This window comes from Microplitis mediator, chromosome 3 (genome assembly GCF_029852145.1).
Source record: "Microplitis mediator isolate UGA2020A chromosome 3, iyMicMedi2.1, whole genome shotgun sequence".
Classification (NCBI taxonomy): domain Eukaryota; kingdom Metazoa; phylum Arthropoda; class Insecta; order Hymenoptera; family Braconidae; genus Microplitis; species Microplitis mediator.
The window spans coordinates 10,515,883-10,537,729 of NC_079971.1; the positions used below are offsets into that span (position 1 = coordinate 10,515,883).

General features: G+C 33.6%; 1 protein-coding gene across 3 annotated transcripts in view; it reads left to right on the forward strand.

Moving 5' to 3' along the window:
* Positions 1–21,847, forward strand: part of LOC130664985 (plasmepsin X-like) — a 55,269-nt gene that overhangs the window by 23,349 nt on the left and 10,073 nt on the right. The window contains exon 4 of one of the 3 annotated variants that reach the window (XM_057465210.1): positions 16,316–18,838. The exons of 1 other annotated variant lie outside the window; for it this stretch is intronic. In XM_057465210.1, coding sequence (XP_057321193.1) covers positions 16,316–18,532 — 2,217 coding nt within the window. In that variant the 3' untranslated portion in view covers positions 18,533–18,838. Of the gene's footprint in view, positions 1–16,315; positions 18,841–21,847 lie in introns of those variants that run through there. One more of the 3 variants, XM_057465211.1, reaches the window with a different exon arrangement.

Genomic DNA, 21,847 nt, shown 5'->3' on the forward strand with positions numbered 1-21,847 from the left:
AAAGCTATCCCAGCTATCCTCGAGCGCGCAATTTGTTAAGACTGTATCTCCGTAACTATTACTCGGATCGACTTGAAACTTTAGGACAATATTCTAGAGATGTTGTAGAATTTAATAAGACAATAAAAAAAAATCGATTTTTTGAAGTCGTGAAACCCATGTAACCCCTTAAATGCTCTATAAAAGTGCCCATTGTCGCGAAGTTGTAACTCATACGGGTGGGGTAGTATGGACCGCTAAACCAAATTTTCTCATTGAATTCTTGTTTTTTCTCTCATTATCTCATAAACAACAAGACCTACAGAAAAAATGCAAATAACAATTTTATAGGAAATTTAATTTCCTACAAAAAAGGTCCTTAGCACCTGTAAAATATTAACTTAAAAACTACATTAAATATTTATTTGCTGGATCGGGATGGTGAAAGAAATAAGAAGTCACTGATTTGGTGTATTGTCCATATTTAATAAAAATAAATCACAGATAATAGCGTAGAGTACAAGAGTCGATCACGAGTTTATATTAGAGCACTTATTGAACATTATTCGATTGCATTTGAGTTTAATTGAGTTTTATATAAATTGCATGGCACCGTACACATGAACATTATTATATACATATAGAGCGTAGTTGAAGATCGAGTTTGTTGAGTTTAATGAATACGAGTTTATAAATTTACACGGCACCATACACGTGAATTAATTTATACAAAAGAGCGCAATAAAGAGTAAATTATTAACAATTAATGATTTACAAATATCATCAATAGTTCGAGTATACATGTTGTCACAATTAATTTTGATACGCGACATTGAGAACGAGTAAGAGCCGAGTATGAACTTAATAGATGCTTAGCGAGCCGAGACTGAACGTATAATAATTACTTTGCAGTCACAAATAATATTTGATATTGATTTTTGAGATTAAGATTACTGGATGACTGAATGATGACGTCAGTCATACCAGTTGACATCGAGTACGAGTAAATAATTAAGCAATGAGTAATAAAGTAAATTGTAAATTGCAATAATTATTTGTGGCTGCAAAGTCACGTGATGGCGAGTATGTGAATGAGTATAGCCCGCACGTTAGTTTAACACGCGGTCACCACAGCAATGAGCACAGAGTTTATATATGAAAAACCGGATATAATTGAAGAATATAGATGATAATAAATACATGGTGTATCAGCGAGTTACAATTAGAATGATGTACTTGATAGTGTAGAGTAATTAACACGATGTAATTGAATTACAATAAAAACTGGTAGCACGTGGTGTTCTATCACAAGTGTTGTAGAGTAATGCCAGTTGCCGCGTAGCTGGCTATCGAGTTGAAATTCCGAGTATCAGAGGGCGCGTCGATAGCAGCACCTCTGGTATAGTAGAGCGTCGAGTTATCAAATGTTCTGGCGCGAACATTTGAAATTTACGCAACATTCCGCCCGCCATCAGGAACAGAGTTGCTGATTATGATCTTGAGTACCTGATGATTGGTGAGTAGATTGCCATTGAGTTAGGCATCTGGTTCTGGAGCAAGTGGTAAGAGTGCGAGCTTGGCAATTGGACGAGTGAGAGTACCAGTGGCTGTTTGAATGGTTACCACTCGAGTGAGGTTGTCCTTCCCTGGATGGAGTGCAGTCACTTTCGCGAGTGGCCATCGAGTTGGTGGAGTTCGTTCATCAGTGAGAAGGACTAGTGAGCCGAGTTTGATGTCATTGCGAGCATGATGCCACTTGGTTCGAGCCAGATGACGTTGAATGTAACTGGTGGACCAGTGATTCCAAAAATGCTGGACACGTTGCTGAATGAACTGCCAGCGAGAGAGTCTTGATACTTCTGTATCCATGAGTGAAGGTTCAGGGATTGCAACGATTGGTCTCCCAATGAGAAAATGACCTGGAGTGAGCGATGAAGGATCCTGAGGATCGTCGGATAGAGCCTCCAATGGTCTCGAGTTCAAAATCCCCTCCACTTGTGTTAAAAGAGTCGTAAGTTCTTCAAACGTGAAGGCTGATTCTCCGAGTGTGCGAGTCAGGTGATGTTTTACCGATTTCACTGCGGCTTCCCATTTACCACCCATATGGGGAGCAGCAGGAGGATTGAAATGCCATGTGATTTGATGCACAGTGGCCCAATCGAGTAGAGCATGAGATTCTTGAGTGCCTTGAGTGAAGAGCCGCTTGAGTTCCGAGTACGCGCCTTGGAATGTCGTTCCACAGTCGCTGTAGAGTGCTGTACATATCCCTCGACGGTGGATAAACCGTCGGAGAGCTGCTATAAAACCTGATGATGAGTAGTCGCTGACAAGGTCGACGTGAACTGCTGATGTGGTCAGACAGACAAACACACAGATCCAGCCCTTGTATATCCTGGATCCTCGACCTTTCCATGATTTTATTGATACTGGACCAGCGTAATCAACTCCAGTGTGAGAGAATGGTGGCGCTGGGGTGACACGTTGAGTTGGGAGTTGTCCCATTAATTGCTGAGCCCGAACACCTCGATGACGAGCACAGACGAGACATTTGAGTATGTGTGAACGTACTGGTTGACGTCCACCAATGATCCAGTATCGGAGTCGAGTATGAGCGAGTGTGAGTTGAGTACCACCATGCATGGTACGCTGATGGGCATCAGAGATGACGAGTCGAGTTAGAGCAGCATCACGAGGTAGCATTGCAGGATGCTTCTGTTGATCTGAGTTTGGAGCATTTTCCAATCTCCCCCCTACTCGGATGATGCCATCGGTGTCTTGATAAGCCACCAACCGAGCAAATGGGTGATCCTTTGGCCATGATGCCTGTTTTTCGAGTAATTGGAGTTCAGAGTAGAAATGAATACGTTGAGTTTCCTTGATGCAGAACTGGAGTGCGCGGTTGATTTCAGTTGATGTGAGTGGACGAGCGAGAGTCGAGTGTGGTATGCGTTTGATTATATCGCGTACCCTCCCACAAATTGCTGTAACTCTGAGCATACGCAATAGTGGGATTGGACGTTCCATTAGCGTCCAAGACGAGTTGAGTGGTTGAGCCGAAACATAGACTGATTTGACTGGACGTTCTTCCAGGTGAGTATCTGCATCTTTATGAATAGGACTGGTTGGCCAGGACGGCGAGTCTTCGAGCAACCATGATGGGCCAGACCACCATAGTTGATGAGTTTTAAGCTGACTGGTTGTCAAGCCTCGAGTTGCACAATCTGCTGGATTGTCAGTGCCAGGGACAAACTTCCAGTGGCCATCTGGAATTAGTTCTTGAATAAATGACACCTTATACCTGACAAAGTCTTTCCAGCGAGACGGGTGCGAGTGTATCCACGTGAGCGTGATTGATGAATCGGTCCAAAGATATGTTGGCACATGCGAGTAGTTGAGTGTAGTCTGGCAGTGTTTGACGAGTTTTGCCAACATGTGAGCCGTAGTGAGTTCCAAGCGTGGAATCGTTAGGGGTTTCAACGGTGCCACCTTGGTTTTAGAGCAAAGCAGCGTAACCTTTGCCCTCTGAGTTCGAGTTGTCGGTAGGACCTTGATAAATACTGCCGCAGCCATCGCCAATTGCGAGGCATCGGAGAATCCATGGATTTCTAGAGCCGAGTTCGTGGACGAGTGGATCCATCTGGGAATCTTGATGATATGAATCATATCGAGTTGAGTTTTGAATGAAGTCCATTTCTGTCGTAATTCTGCAGACAATGGAGTGTCCCAGCCGAGTTTTACAAGCCAAAGTTCCTGCATGAACATTTTGGCTTGAATTATGAGTGGTGATAGGAATCCCAGTGGATCAAAGATCTGAGCAATCTCTGATAGAATTGCACGTTTTGTGCACGGTTGAGTTGAGCATGGTGGCGAGTGTTTGACAGAGAATTGATCCTTGTTTGAAGACCAGTACATCCCAAGAATTTTGGTGCTGACTTCTGGATCCTCTATTTTGTATTTTGTAATCGCTTCCGCACGATTGAGCTGAAGTAGTTTGCGATGATTGCTTGCCTATTTGGCGAGTGGGAATCCGCCCGCCTTGCACAGACCCTCGATATCATCTGCAACTGCTTGCAGTGACTCGAGATCATCTGCGCCTCCGGAAATGTCGTCGACATACCGACCTTTAGTGAGTGGATCGATTGCGAGTGGGAATCTATGTCCGTCATCTTCGACCAATTGGAGCAGGGCTCGAACAGCAAGAAGTGGAGCTGATTTCGTCCCATAAGTAACTGTAGTAAGTTTGAAGGGGGTGGTGTTTCCTTCCTTATCAAACCAGAGTATTTGTTGCAGACCTTGGTCCTTTTCGTGAACCAAAATCTGTCGATACATTTTGGTAACATCTGTGATGAAGATGAACCGGTGTTGTCGCGAGCTGATGAGTACGTCGAAGATGTTAACGAGTAATTTTGGCCCGGTATGCATGATGTCGTTGAGTGAGAGTCCTGAACTGGTTGGTTTTGAGCCGTTGAAGACCACACGGATCTTGAAGTTGTTGTTGTCTTCTTTCAGTACCCCATGATGGGGTAGGAAGTATTGAATTGATGATGTAGATGATGCCGCAGGCACCATATGCTTGAGTTCGAGACATTCTGCCATGAAATTCATGTAGAGTGTTTTGAGCCGAGCATCATGATCAAGCCGTCGCATGAGATGTTGTAAGCAGCGACGAGCTGCTGTGTATGAGTTCCCCAGTTGTTGCGGGTCTGATATCAATGGCAGTCTGACGATGTATCTGCCAGAACTGTCTCGAGTGTGAGTGTCCCGGAAGTGAGCTTCACAAGCCTCTTCTTCGGGAGTTAATGAGCGTAGTTGAGTTGGACTGACCTCTTCTTGGAGCCAGAACCGAGTTAATAAGTCTTGAAGATCTTGATCATGATGATTGGAGATAGCATGATGAATTCTCAGCGGTTTGGTGAGCCGAGCTTGGACTGGACCAATGATAATCCAGCCAAAGATAGTGTTTTGAGCGAGTAATCCAGGAGATTTGCACTTGATGATCTCGCCAGTGATGACCTGGCCGTAGTAATCAGCTCCAAGGATGACATCCGTTGGACCTGGGGTTCCAAACTCTGGATCTGCGAGCGTGAGATGCTAGTACTGTGCCAAGTCAGTATCTAGGACTTGGTCGGATGGTAATTGAGCAGTTAAACCACTGAGAATATGTGCCTTGATCGTGAGTGATTGATTCGAGTGGCATGAGCACAGAGTGAGAGTTGCACACCCTCTGGTATGGCCAGCCTTGGCTGCACCGATCCCTAGGATGGTAAGGTGTGATCGAGCACGAGAAATATTGAGCATTCTTATCAATGAATCTGAAACAAAGGATATCTCAGAACCGGTATCCAAGAGAATGCGTATTGGATGAGTACTTAACTTGGTCACTACGTAGACTTGACAAGTCGCTAGTAACGTAGCGTAATGATGAGTTTGAGTACAACCAGTTGTTGAGTTCTGAGTGGGCGAGTGATGAGTACGAGTGCTGCGATCATGAGTATGTTGAGCTTGAGTGTGGGCAAGAGTGTTGTTTGAGTGCGGTGAGTTTGTAGTAGGCGAGTGCGAGTGCGTGTCGAGTGCTTGAGTGTCGTGCGGAAGCGCAAAGTCTTATTGAGTTTGAGCAGGAGCACTTTGTCTCGTGGACGACGATGCTTGGAGTGAGTGGGAGTTGGAGCGTCCGTCTTAGAAACTCCCTCCCCTGTCGATTTCTTTCCATCATAATTGGAGAATACGGTGAATTGATTATAAGATTAGAGTTTATAGAGTATGGGAGCACGAGTTTAGTCTGTGATCACTTTTACGCGGTTTCCACCATCCGATCCGGCTCGAAGGACCATAATGTAAAATATTAACTTAAAAACTACATTAAATATTTATTTGCTGGATCGGGATGGTGAAAGAAATAAGAAGTCACTGATTTGGTGTATTGTCCATATTTAATAAAAATAAATCACAGATAATAGCGTAGAGTACAAGAGTCGATCACGAGTTTATATTAGAGCACTTATTGAACATTATTCGATTGCATTTGAGTTTAATTGAGTTTTATATAAATTGCATGGCACCGTACACATGAACATTATTATATACATATAGAGCGTAGTTGAAGATCGAGTTTGTTGAGTTTAATGAATACGAGTTTATAAATTTACACGGCACCATACACGTGAATTAATTTATACAAAAGAGCGCAATAAAGAGTAAATTATTAACAATTAATGATTTACAAATATCATCAATAGTTCGAGTATACATGTTGTCACAATTAATTTTGATACGCGACATTGAGAACGAGTAAGAGCCGAGTATGAACTTAATAGATGCTTAGCGAGCCGAGACTGAACGTATAATAATTACTTTGCAGTCACAAATAATATTTGATATTGATTTTTGAGATTAAGATTACTGGATGACTGAATGATGACGTCAGTCATACCAGTTGACATCGAGTACGAGTAAATAATTAAGCAATGAGTAATAAAGTAAATTGTAAATTGCAATAATTATTTGTGGCTGCAAAGTCACGTGATGGCGAGTATGTGAATGAGTATAGCCCGCACGTTAGTTTAACACGCGGTCACCACAGCAATGAGCACAGAGTTTATATATGAAAAACCGGATATAATTGAAGAATATAGATGATAACAAATACATGGTGTATCAGCGAGTTACAATTAGAATGATGTACTTGATAGTGTAGAGTAATTAACACGATGTAATTGAATTACAATAAAAACTGGTAGCACGTGGTGTTCTATCACAAGTGTTGTAGAGTAATGCCAGTTGCCGCGTAGCTGGCTATCGAGTTGAAATTCCGAGTATCAGAGGGCGCGTCGATAGCAGCACCTCTGGTATAGTAGAGCGTCGAGTTATCAAATGTTCTGGCGCGAACATTTGAAATTTACGCAACAGCACCGAATCACTCAGATTGATATTTTCTGAGATATTAATTTTTCAAGTTTACGTAGCATTGAATTCCCATACAATGATGAATCAAATCTTAGAAAATGTTGATTTTTTATTTGACTAATATCTCAGAAAATATCAATCTTTTTTTCTTCCTATTTTTAGAAGTTTAAAAATGGTTCAGAAAACGTTTGTCACTGTGTCACGATTTGAAGTTTAAAATAGTCAACACTTTTTCAACCTTATTTCCAAGAATTTTTTTTCTACACGGGGTATTAGAGTGATTCGAAAAAAATTGAAATTTTCTTTTTTTCGCTCTTACCCCCTGAAACATTAGTGGTTGCGGAGAAAAAAATCGTTCTAAAAAAGATAAATTCTCTTGCTCGACTCTAAGAGGTTGCTATTTTAAATTTAATTTCCCATCCAATTAACATTAAAAATTTTTTATTTTCATTAAAAGTTTAATTACTCGTAAGCTACTGAATATTTCCAAAATGTTACATAGGTCTTCAAAGCTGATTCCACAAGTTTTCTAAAATCTTATGATAAGTCATAATTATTATAAAGAAAACGCCAATTGAAACTTTTTGAAAAGTAAATATTTTTTTATTCAAAAAAGACATTATTAATTAAAATTGTTTTTTTGTAACTTAATTACATCAATTTACATGCCTCAGGATGCGTCAATAAGTATTGCATGCAATTAATTTAATTAAGCTGAAAAAAAAAAAAATTGAAAATGTCTTTTTGAAAAAAAAAAAAAAATTGATACTTTTCAAAGAGCTTCTATTGGCGTTTTGTTTCATAATAATTACGAATCATCATAGGGTTTTGGAAAGCTTGAGGGATCAGCTTCAAAGACCTATGTCAAATTTGAGAAATATTCAGTAGCATACGAATTATTAAACTTTTAATGAACAAACAATTTTTTAATGTTAATTCGATGACAAAATAAAATAAAAATAGCAACTGCTTAGAGTTGAGCTAGAGAACTCATCTTTTGTAACGATTTTTTGGTAAGAGCAAAAAAAAAATTTTTTTATTTTTTTTCAAACACCCTAACACATGGATAAATTTTTGAACTAATACTATTTTTGGAACCTACGCAACGAGTTATGATAGATTGTAGCAAATGTCTTCAGAAATTTCGACACAAGGACAAATGCAATAGCCAAATTTCTGTAAGCAATCTACTAAAAGAAAAAATTGTTTCGTTCGCCCAAAAATAAGATTCCCAAACTTGTTTAGTGGATCATTAGATCATAAGTAGAATTTGATTGTAATTTTTAGTTTCTTTTTTTTGTTCATTTTATAAATAATTACTGCTGATAGAATTTTATGAAATTTCATAAGATTTTAAAATAAACTTTTTTCACAGGAATAGCAATTTCTCAATAGTCTATAGATAATATAAAATAGTAGTTTATCTATAGAGTACAATCGTGTTTAAGACGCGAGGTGCGAAGATTGGTGCCCGAGCCGTAGGCGAGGGTGCCAACACACGAGCGTCTTAGACTCGATTGTACTAGATAAATACATTACTTTTTGTGACAGATATTTGAAATGTACTACATTTAGTGCCTATAAATGGCAGGTAATAACCCGCATTTATTCATTTGGTAAGATTGTTTTGAGTATTTGTTGAAAATGAGAGAGAAGTCGGTAAGTGTATCAATTAATATGATGATAAATTTCGTCACAAGAAGGCTCGTCGACTTACTTCGATATTTTTTGATCGTTTGCTATCGCACATGTAACCAAAAAATATTTTTTGATCCGTTGATGACGCCACAATTAGATCGATTAGGTATCTTTTTTACCAGCTGTATCTTATCTAATATTTTTAGCTGCCGGCTATAGGCGCTAAATGTCGTAGCCCTGATTAAACAAAATGATTTAAAATGATTTGTTTTTTAATCATTTTAAATACTTTTTAATCCTTCAAATCATTTCTAATCCTGTCTCTTATGGACATTTAACGTGTGAAATCATTTTTAATCATTTTGTTTAATCAGGGAGATTTCAAGTGTCTGTCACAAAAATAGCTCTTTCCTAATTTCTTTATCAGGCTGTTTAGAAAAATGGAATTTATTTTGACGGATAACAGCAATAAGTTGTCAAGAACTCAACTGACATCTGTGTATTTTTCTTCAATTTATATCATCATATTTTTTTCTACTCTCAGCATAAGAAAGTTTTTCAAAAAATAGACATTCTTGCTTTACTTTTTAAAAATATGTATTAGGGTGCTTCGTTTCCGGTGAAAGTATTTTTTTCGTTGCTCATCAAGCAAAATGTTGTTTTTCTCACCTCCGGGCGGAAAGCGTCAACTTTCGTCCCGCTGTGCAAAACGAAGTTGCCGCTTTCCGCCTCCGTCGAGGAGAAAAATAGTATACACTCCTCGGGAAGTAAATAAGAAAGCCTCAGATCACATGTTTGTTGACCTCGGCTTCGCCTCGGCCAACAATTACATGTGATCTGAGACATTTCTTACTTTACTTCCCTAGGTGTGTAATATACTATTTTATGCTGAAACAAGAATTCCTGCCAAGTTTGAGCTCTTAATTCCAATCCTAAGTACTTTCCATTTGATTTCAAAGATTTCCCATTTAAAATACACGTCATTTTTTTTGATATTATATTTTTCAAATTATTAAAATTACTATAACTCGCAAATTATGAACTTTAGCGACTTGACTCATAGGACTTTTTTTTTTTAAGGGAATAAAATTTCCTATAAAATTTCTATTAACATTTTCAGTGTACTTCCATTAGTTTATGTTCTCCAATCCAATAAAGGTCAATTTCATAGGAAAAATGAATTCCGAACGGACACAAGTGAAACAGCTGGAATTACAGCTAAGTAACTTCGAGCACTTTTGAAGAACACCAAATGCCCTACAATTTGTGACCAAAACCGCGTCGATATCATAAAACGCAGCTGAGTATTAAAAAGTTAAAAAAAAAGTAATTTAATTTACGTGTATTTTACATGGGAAATCTTTGAAATCAAATGGGAAGTACTTAGGACTGGGATTAAGAGCTCAGACTTGGCAGGAATTTTTGTTTCAGCATAAAAAACAATATTTTGCTTGATGAGCAACGAAAAAAATACTTTCACCGGAAACGAAGCACCCTATTATGTATATACAAAAATGCTTTTGAATTTTATTAATTTAGAGTGTGACCTTCAAAATCGATTTAAAATTTTTCAAATGTCTTTTTTCAAGTATTATATGCTTCAATAAGAAATTGATTTTCTTATTGAATGTGAGATTAGTTTTTTTTTTTGGCTTCGGAAATTAAAATATTTTATTTATCACGTTGTTATGTAGAAGTCACACTTTCATACGTCATAAGTCTACAAACTCGTCTTCTATTATAAAACAATAAAATTTAGATTCACAAACTAGATATAAAAACTTTTAATCAGGCCTTCAAAGAAATAATTATGAAACAGACTGACTTATTCACGTCAATTGCTTAAAAAATTAGTATTGAATAACTTGTGGTTAAATAAATAAATTTCAATATTTTTTCACATAATAATTGTGAGTTACGCCTATAGTAGGAAAAGAAAAAACTCTTAACTCGTCTGAGTATCTAAAAATAATAATTTGAAAAATTGTTCAACGTATCAGAAAAACTTGGATTTGTATGTGAGGCGTTCCACGCCAAATCAGACACCATTTAGCCTTTGCATCTCGGATTTTTTTGAAACTTTTTTATATTGTAGTATAGTTTAAAAGAGGCCTTTATGATTTTTTTCAAATTTTTTCCTCCAACCGTTTTCGAGATATCGAATTTTGAAAAATATAGAGATTTTTTTTTCAAATGCCTATAACGTCGCGAAAAGTGGTTTTAATAAAATTTTAAAGAGACAGAAAAAGTTTGTTTTTAGACATCTTTTCAGTAAAAAATATCAAAAAATTTTTTTTAACTACGCTTCTTTTGAAATTCTAACTTATAAGTACAAATTGTCGATTTACAAAAAACACGTACTGATCGATTTTCCTCATCATTTTTTACAGTAAACTGTCACCTATTCTACAACTTTTTCAGCTATGCTCATAATGGGACAATGATGGGATCTATTTTTTTTCGATTTTTTAAATTTCATATCCCCGTTTTTTTTTTTTAAATGTCTAAAAAATGGTGTATTACCGTAAGAAGGACGGTGTGGCTCAATAAGTTATAGATCAAATTGAACGGAATATAGTATAGGGCCGGATAGCTCAACTGGTAGAGCACTCGGCGCGTTACCGAATTGGTCTGGGTTCGATTCCCAGTTCGGGCTATCTATATTTTTCTCAATTTATCTATAAATTGTCTTATTGAGAGGTTTGCATGTTTTAGGTTTCCACTATATAAAATGGTAGCCTAAAATTAGCTAACAAACTATGGTTAACACAAGGTTAGTTGGTAACGCTTTGTATCGCTAACATAAAGCTTGCAGTTTTAGCTTGCATAAACAGTGACAATTTAGCTTACTATAAGGTTAAAAGTATATCTTATTCTTAGCTAGAATAGATTTGGTAATTTAAGCTTGAAAACATGTTTACAGAGAAAAATTTTTTATTATTTTTTTTTTTTGTAAACAAACATCAGATATTGGGCATTAAATGTGTAGTGTTATATATATTTTCCCTAGTGGTTTTGACTTCACCGTATAAACATTTATCTGAAAATAATAATAATATTTATTTCAAAACATAAAATAATTAATAAGACGATTTGAGGTTACGCATTACCTTAGATGTAAATCAACTACAAATACATTTCAGAATTATTCTAGTCACATTCAATAGAGAAAAATATATAAGTTTTATTAGTATATAAATTATAAATTAACTTTTGTTTGTTAAAATATTTTAAACTTACCCTAATAATAGTGCAATATAAATAATAAACTTTGATTATAACTTGCAATCAACCTCTGCCTAACAAACAAGCTTCCAAGTAGATGGCACTCTTTACTGCCGTGAAGCTAAATTCATTATTAGTCAGTCAATTACTTATTAGTCAGTAAATTTATTCAAAGTTTCAAAGCTACTGATTTTTCAGTAAATTTTGTAACCACTGAAAAAATCAGTAACATTTTTACTGATTTAACTTAAGAGAGTAAGGACGTTCTTAAAAATTCAAATTTTTTTATTATGAACATTAAAAACTGGTGATTCAATAAATTAAAAAAAATCAAAACTTACTTGCTTAGTAAATATTTTTCTTTATATATGTTGCAAATAAAATTGAACTTATTTATTACTTGTAAACAATAACACAAACTCCTAATTAACCTCAAACTTTAGTTTTCAATGTACGCTTGGAGTAATGTTAGCAGATAAGGTAGTTTTAAGTTTAGAATCCAAGCTTAGAACAAATCTTATCATACGCGTGGAAAAAGAGCTAACAGCAAGGTATATTTGAAGGTTAGTTACACTCTAAAGACTTGTCATAGAATTCATCCTAATAACAACCTAGAATTAAGCTTACAAGACAAGACTTAGATGTTAAGCTAAAATAAAGCTATTTTGAAGTTTCAAACTTGTCCGACTAAGACAATTTTCTACCTGGGTCGTCTTGTGAAACTGTTAGTCAATTCAAACTCGAATTTTTTTTATGCGCCCTTTTAGCTTTAGGCACTACTTTACTAAAAGCTAAAAGGGCGTATGTCGAAATACGCCCTTGTAGTTTAAGGATGCCTAAATTTTTTTTTTTTACAAATCTTTGTGTTTCCAAAGATTTTAAAACTAATGGCAAAAAAAATCGTTTATGCGCCCTTTTAGCATGGATCCCTTATAACCTGTAGCAATGCGCCCTTTTACCTTTTGGCACGCGATGTATATTTCTTCGTCCGTCGTGCTACGAGCGCAGCGCCACTATTTTTATTAAAGATTATTTAAAAAGAAAAGAAATTTCTTAGTCTTTCGAAATTTTATGAGTTTTTCTACTATACTTTCTAGTATCTAATGAATAAATGATATTTATTTTTCCGATATTTTAAGTATTAAAAAAATAATTTTTTTTTATTGGAAAACCTGAGAAACGCGGTGATTTGCTGTTGACACGAGTAAGCTCGGGCGTTGAATTTGTTCGGATTTTCCGATCACTGTTGCCAGTTACAACTAACGGCTCATTTCCAGCTCATTAAATTCATCTCTTACACGGAAAGAATTTAATGATAAAAATTATGATAAAGTTATGATAAAAAGTTGATGATTCAATTTATAAAATTTAGATTGAATTATAATAAAAATTACAAATAATAGGCTGAATTTCCCATCAAAAATCTAACTACCATCTAATTACCTCAGAATATGACTTAAAATAAATATTTTGAAAAAGAATAAAGAAAAAAAATTACTCTTATTGTGTTGAAAAAGAAAGGATACAAATTTTTTTTTTAATTTTAAAATAAATATTAAGCTATAGAGAAATACAGAGATCGTCTTTTTTTCGAAGCCTACGTTTGTGTGCGTAACATGTAAGTTGTCGCGAGCAAAATAAAAGACATTTAATTGAAGCAGTTTTTCATCAAAAAGCTAATGGGTTTAAAAAAATGGGGAGTATATTGGGGAGTAGAAATTAATCGATTAGAGTAAAAATTAATAGATTAAGATGAGATATTCACAATAATCGATTAAATATAAAACTTTTAAAAAATTATTCAGTAGAAGAGTAAAACATAGTCTAGCAACGTTAATATTTAAACAAAAAATATTAAATTTAAAACAAAAAATACCAATTTTTTGCAACGGGCCAGGATTACGCGAAATTACAGAGTAATTTTTATCGAAAAATTCTTTTCGTGTACCTAAATATTTCTATTTAAAACTAAATTGGTAGTATAGTAAAAAAAATTCTAAAAATATTAGAATTGTCTGGCCCTATAAGATTGCATGGCTTGAATTTTTGAAAATCATAGTTATATTATTTGGCAACACCGCAATATTAAATACATGTCGGCGCGACGAACGAATGGCGGTGAGACCGCGCGGACATATACATTAGATCAACCCAATCAAATCGACTATCGTTTTTTTTAAGGACATACAAATAAAAGTTTCAGTAGCATAAAAGAAGACGCCTGCTAAAATTTAAGTCCTTATTATTGATATTAAGTACTCTTTAATTGCGATCTTCTATTTTCCGTTTTAATAATATGAGAAAAACAAATTTCAAGTTTGGAATTTTATACTCGGGTAACGGCATATTGTACACATCAGGCCAGGACACATTTTGTAGGGAATTTAACGCTCTACAAAAAGGTCTCATGATTTTTTGATAATTCTATCTATTCAAAAGTAATTTGAGCATGAAGTCAAATTTATAGTAAATTTTGAGAACTTTTTACTTTTCCAGCGAAATTATCAAACTCTATCACAAAATGTCATAAATTTTTTTTTGTGGAAAATTTTATTTCCTACTAAATGTCTGGGAATTACGAAGAGTATCTGGGGATTTTTTTGCGACAGTTAAAAATTTGAAAATTTTTTAATAATACACTAGTCACAAAATTAAGAGGCATTCAAAAAATACAAATCGTTAAGTGATTTTCAACAAGCTGTTAATCGAAGGGAAATGGTAACAAAAACAAAGAAGGCCAATTGTAGCTTTAAATGTTTAATTTTCTGATCTAGTTTTAGATTTTTTTTATTATACACTGTCCTGGAGTTATCGTAAGGAAACACTTAGAAAAAAATTTTCAAATTTTTGCTATTCTCAAAAATGATCTACAAGCTTCAATGATTTTTTTTTATGATTATAATTGATTTCCGATCACTCAAAAACCGTGCATGATAAAAAAGTTTTAAGACTCGATCAGAAGACGGTTCCATGCGTTTTGAGCACCTGACAAAATATCCCCGACAAAATATCTCTGGATAAAATATCCCCAGTTTTGTGTCAGTTTTTTTGGCTTTTTTCACTATTTTTGCTTTCTTTTCATGGGGATATCTATGGGGACAAAATATCCCCCAATATTATTATGTAACAGTTGCCACTTTCACTATTTTTGGTTTCTTTTCATGGGGATATTTTGTCCGGAGATATTTTTTCGGGGATATTTTTTCAGGTGCTCAAAACGCCTGATACCCAGAAGACTAGACACTTGAAGCTACAATATATATTTTTTTTTTGGCTGTACGACCTTTTTCCTTCGAGATACAGCCTGTTAAAAATTATTTTAACTACAAATTTTTTTCTTAAATTTTGTAACTTAGATATTTTTAACATCGAATTATCGAAGGTAGGCCATGTTAATTTGATTTATTGACTTTTTTTTGCTTTCTCGCATGATTTGGTCATTAAATTTAATAATTAACAATGAAAATATAATAAAAACTTTGAATAACTTAATAATACGAATAAAATTTCTGAATTAAGGAAAAATGTGAAAAACTTTACTAGATAACCAGGAAATATCAGGAAATTTTGAAATCATCACTTTGTGGCAACCCCGCAATCGGTCTAATATATGTTAAGGAGGTCCTAAAAAAGTTAATTTTCTCAAATGCCACATAAAAAGCTTCTCTTTAGTGAAAAAATACGTGGGGAATTTGGTTTTTCCATTTTAAGTAAAAAGAACACGTGCCTCAGAACGATTAAAGTTCATTTTTCGATGCAATCGCGGTTTTTTTTAATATCTCATGAAATATGCAGATTAAAAGAGAATATCATAGAAGCAATTTTGTAGGAAATTGAATTCTTGACAAAAAAGTTCTCATTCATTTTTTTATAAAATGTGTATTTATGAAGATATTTTGAAATAACTTTTTTAGATCTTATCAATTGACCATTTTAAGGATTACGAATGTTGAAAATAACTTTTCTTCTTAAATATAGGTGGAATTAAACGCCAAATCGACCACTTTTGAACCCAACCCCTTTAGATTTGACTGAATATTTTTTCTCTTTTTCTACCCAATCAAAAACGTTTCTCATAATTTTTAATTCCGTGAACTAACAAGGGTATAATAATTGAAATAGTTGCCGAAGTGAGGCGAAAAAAATTTTTCGATCGTAAAGCACGTGCTTCGCATCATGAGTCGTCCAATAAAAAATCGTCTTTTTGACAGGATTATTGTTTCGATTTATAGAAAATTTCTTCGCAACAGCTGATAGAATAAAAAATATCAAATTTTTTTTAAGCATTCTAATATATATGCATGTATGTCATTGGAAGATTAATTTATATTTTTTTATTGATTATTCTTACTCATTTCCAAACTTATGCAACCAAGTCTTAATGCTTTGAATTATAATAACATACGGCAATAACTAGACTTATAAAGTTATAATTATATTAAAAATAGTGTTAATAACAATCATAATGATAAACAATCATTTTTCGTAGTTGAAGTTTGTATTGTGATTTCTTAGTTTATTTACATTTATAAAATAAAAAAATAAGTTGTTCATTGTTCTTATTTTACAGCATCATCGTTCAGAAAGTGATGATGATCATGATTATCACCAACCACTGTGCAACTGTACGACAATTACGCGGGGAGAAGCCTTAATGATGACTCTTCTATTAGGAGCTGAGGAATCCCTCACTTGGAAGACTATTACTGCAATCCTCTCAATGATAAATACTTTGTTTAAAAATGAAGTAGTTCCTGCTTCAAAGCATAAATTATTTAAAATATTAGAATTAAATGAAGAAATTCTGTCATACCATTTATTTTGCGAAGATTGTTTATATTATTTTGGAGCTCAAGAAAAGTTGAATAAAGAAGAACTAGTTTGTGAAACTTGTAGAAATAATGAGAAATCGCCAGGAATTTCATATTTTCTAACTTTTGATGTCTCTCAACAGCTAAAAAAAATTTTAGAAAACCCAGAAGTGCAAGAAGTATTATTGGAAAGATTCCAAGGTGTTCAACAGAATTTGTACAACAATGACATACGAAATATGAGTGATGGACAAATATATAAAAAATTATCTACGATAAATCATCCTTTAGCAGATAAATATAATTTCACATACACATTCAATACTGATGGTTGTCAGCCTTCGAAATCTAGTAAACTTTCTATCTGGCCAATATATGTTAAAATAAATGAATTACCACCAAAACTTCAATCTAAACATATTATTATGACTGGTTTATGGGTTCATAAAAAAGAGCCAGGTATGCTTCTTTTTCTACAACCATTTGTTCACCAAGCTAATAAACTGTCGGATGAAGGTATACAATGGAAATTAGGAGATCAATTAATAACAAGTAAGTTTATTCCTTTGTGTGCTGTAGTTGACTCAGTAGCGAGGTGCAAAGTTTTGAATATGAAACAATATAACGGTACCCATGGATGTACATTCTGCGAACATCCGACAGAACGCGTTGATAACAACCGAAAATATCCTATATCAATAGTTGCTCCACCAGATAGGACAGATGAGTCAATAAAAAGATGCATGATACTTGCTGCTCAAAACGAATATGGTCGAGACGTTATGGGTGTTAGGGGGCCATCTCCATTAATGAATTTAAAATATTTTAACATTGCAGACGGAATGTCCCCAGACTATATGCATGCCATTCTATTAGGAGTAATAAAGCAGCACACCGAGATACTGCTGTCATCATTCGGTAAAGATTACTATATTGGTAATCCTAATCAGCTCGAAGTAATAAGTACTAAACTTCAAGATTTTAAACATCCTACATGTATAACGCGCTCACCAAGATCTATTACCGAAAGAGACATGTGGAAGGCGAGTGAATGGCGATCATGGCTACTGTTTTATTGTTTACTATGTCTCAAAGGGATTCTTCCTCAAAAATATTTAGAGCATTTAGCTCTGCTAGTAGAGGCAGTATGTATTCTATTATTAGAAATAATTGAATATAATGATCTTGAAATTGCTGGTTCATTGATTGTAAGATATGTAGCATTATATCAAGAATACTTCGGAAAACAAGTGATGACTTACAATATCCATTTATTGCTACATATGAAAAGATGTGTATTGAATTTAGGTCCTTTGCAGTTCCACAATACGTTCATTTTTGAAAATGAAAATCACTTTGTTCTGAAGATGCAAAAAAGTCCAAATCATATCGCTGTACAAATCGCAAGACGATACTTATTCCAAAAATCATTACCGTTATTAAAAAAAAAAATAGAAGTCAGCGATGACTTTCTAAAATTTTGTGAAAAACATTTAACCGGACGTTTGAAGAATTCTTTGAAAGTGAACAACTGCATATTAATTGGAAAAGAAAAAGATTATGAACTAAATCCAGAAGAGAAAAAACTTTTGAATAAATCCGCTAAATGTAAGTCGTTTAATAGATTTATTTTAAACGGTAAGCGATATACATCAGACAGTTATCGTTTTTGTGAAAAAATAAATGACTCTTCAGTATTATTTAAAAATGGCAAGATAGGCATAATCAAAAATATTTGTTATTTTGGTACTGATGAAACTAAAAAGAAAATTTTCATCTTTTTTGAAGAGGTAATAAAACAAAAAAAATATTTTTTTTCGTCCAAGAATGTTACTGTTCACAATGTTGAAGAATGTTTAATAACTAAAAAATTCCAATATTGCGAAGCAAGCATGATATTACAACCACGTATTTTGACGTCCATAGAAACAAAAAGTTATGTTATTTTCATACCACCCGGATGTTATGGCGATTGATAAAAATAGTATTGTTCTCCAAATTAATAAAAAGAAATTATTTTTATGAATACCGCTTCATTAAACATTTCTAACAATGAAAAACATTATTTTTCTCCTCATCTTGTTATATTTACATTTAGATAATTATTATCGTTGTTCGCGTTTTTTGCTTACATATTATTTAAAATCTTGCCAGTTAAAAATTTTGAAATTGGTAGTACAATATTAATATTATAAGAGTAAAATAATAATGCAGTGATATAAATTTTGATGTACTTTTATAATACAGTTTATGCAAATAATATGGTTCTGTTATTGTACAATACAGATTATTGTGATAATTTTTTACTTCATAACTATTTCCATTTATAAATGTAAAACTTTTTTGACACTTATAACGCGAAATGGTTATCAACAAATTATTTAGTTTAGTATAACTGTATATTTTCACTTACTGTAAAGTCAAATTATTATATTTAATTTATTATGTTATTATTTCACTTCGTTATAACTGATAACAATTATAAATTCTTAAATATGTCATTATATTATTGTATAGTTTTACTTACTTTTAACTAAAAATCATGATAATATCAATAATACTTACCGGATTGTTATTATTTTTTTCTACCATTAAAATTATTGAATTATTCATTAGCACACCAAAATAAAATATTTATCATTTTGATAATTAAAACAGTTTTTCATTAATATCCTACCTATCCTTTTAATTTCTTAATTTATTAAAATGAGTAAATTATTTAATGTTAATTGTAATATAAAAAAATTTGAATAAATTATCTACTATTTTTCAAATTTCTCCGAATTTTTCCAGAAATTTTGTTTTCCAATAATTGTAATAATATTCTTAATTTCAATAGATTTTTCTGAATTATTCTGAAAAACATTTTGTATTGCCATATGAAAATTTTTTGCTACAAGTCTTAAAAAGTCTTAATAATTCTTCTCGAAGAATTGCCAAATTTGACTGAATATTGAACTTTTCAGGACTTAATATAATTTTTTTTGACTTTCTACGAGTTTTTCAGAGTTTTTAAGAGAAAATAAGATTTTTAAAACTGTTATTTTCAATTTGTAAGAATTATTTTCACTTTCTGCAGAGAAAAATTTCCACAAGGGTAATACAGCACTGTGGATAACACCTCAGACTTCAGACTAGCAGGTCCCGGGTTCAAGACCATGAGTCGGTGGAATTATTTTTTTTTTTAGTCATGACAATTATTGTATATATTACTTTATAAAGTTATATATAATTATACAAAATTATATATAAATATATAAAATTAGATCAAACCAAAACTCATATCTCCTTTTATTTAAGCATTTATATAAAATTTCCCTGATTAAAAAAGTGAATTGAAAAGTATTGAAAATGAAGAGAAATCAATCCTTTCGAATACTTTCTATACCCCAAGGTTTTCATTTTGACATAAAATGAATATTTTTCAATCCCAAAATAATAAAAGAATTTCTGAACTTCCGAGGAATTGAAAAAGATTCAAATGAATTGATATTTTTAATCTTTCTGAATCCTTCTCAATACCTAAATAATCCGACATTTCGGATCAAGTGTGGGATTGAAAAAGATCGAAATGAATTGAAATTTTTGAATCTTTCTGAATCCTTCTCAATACCTAAATAATATCACATTTCGGGTCATGTGTGGAATTGAAAAAGATTGAAATGAATTGTGTTGTAATAATAATTAAATAAAGACATGCCAGGACTGGTTGGTGGTTGGGATGTTTGAAAAATACGCATATTAAAAAATATAACAATATTTTTATTTGTCACAGCACAAAATATCACTGGGTTGCAAATTAAATAGTTTATTTAATTTATAAATACTGTTAAGTGTCTGAGCTCATGAATACGTGAATAGTTGAATACAAATTATTGAGTTGAGCTCGAGTAAATAATGAATTAAAAATAATCAAGTTGAGTTTAATTGAACACTGAGTTGAATGCAAAAATGTCATGATAATAAGTAACATGATGTCAGAGGTTACTGAGCGAAGTGAACACATTAATTACTATTTTTAATAGCACTGAATACATAAATATTTTTGTTATTGAGTTTTAATAATGATGATCACTTAATTGAATTGAATTTAATGAGCTCATGATAAATTACACTGATTTTAATTTATCTGTTGAACACGTGGTAGCATGATAGCAGAGGCTACTGAGCGAAACATAACTTTTATATTAATTAAGAAATTGAGCATAATGATAATTAAATAAATAATAAAACTGAGTCTTTTAAATTAATTGAGCACTGATAGCAAGTAAATGTTTAATAAAAAATGCACCTGTTGCTTTCTCCGTCGAAAATAACCTCGTCAGGAACAGGTTGTAGAACACTGGATTTCTTGATGTTATTTTATTAATTATTTTATGAGCTCTGGAGCTCGCGATTATAAAAATAATTATATTTTTATATAGAGTAATGAACCCTTAATGTAATTAATTGATTACTTTTAATTATTTACTCAAGATGAGCGCAATTTGAATAGATTATACAAAACACGTGGTGACACTTGAAATTGTATAAACGAATAGGTAATGGCGTCGGTCTTCTTGCCACGAGGCAGGATAAATTCGATACGCATGCGTCGAAATGCGCAAGTCAAGTTTTTAATTGACACTAGGCCCCAGTAGGTGCTGCCTCTATTTGCCGGAAGTTCAACTACATTCAAATTTGAATGTAGTTGTGATTACGCAACATTCCGCCCGCCATCAGCAACAGAGTTGATGATTGATGAGTTCTTGAGTACTTGATCTTTTGATAAGCATGTCATTGAACCAGTGAAGTTATTCTTCGTCATCTTCTTGTAGTTCTGGTTCAATTGGTAGGAGTGCAAGCTTCGTGATTGGACGAGTGAGTGTTGAGTTCACTGTTTTGAGCGTAGCAACCCTGGTCAATCCATCTTTGCCAGGGTGGAGTGCGATAATACGAGCGAGAGGCCACCTGGTTGGTGGAAACCTTTCGTCGGTGAGTAATACAAGTGACCCAACTTGAATTTGATGAGTTGGACGTTGCCACTTGGTGATTGCCAGTTGTCTTTGAAGATAACTTGTCGACCAATGATTCCAGAACTGTTGAACACGTTGTTGTAAAAATTGCCATCTAGACAATCGAGAACTATTTGTATCGATGAGTGCTGGTTCAGGAATCATGTTGAGTGCACGTCCAATTAAGAAGTGACCAGGAGTGAGTGCATCCATGTCATCTGGATCTTCCGTGAGTGGCTCCAATGGTCTTGAATTCAATATAGCTTCAATTTGCGTAAGAAGAGTCGTAAATTCTTC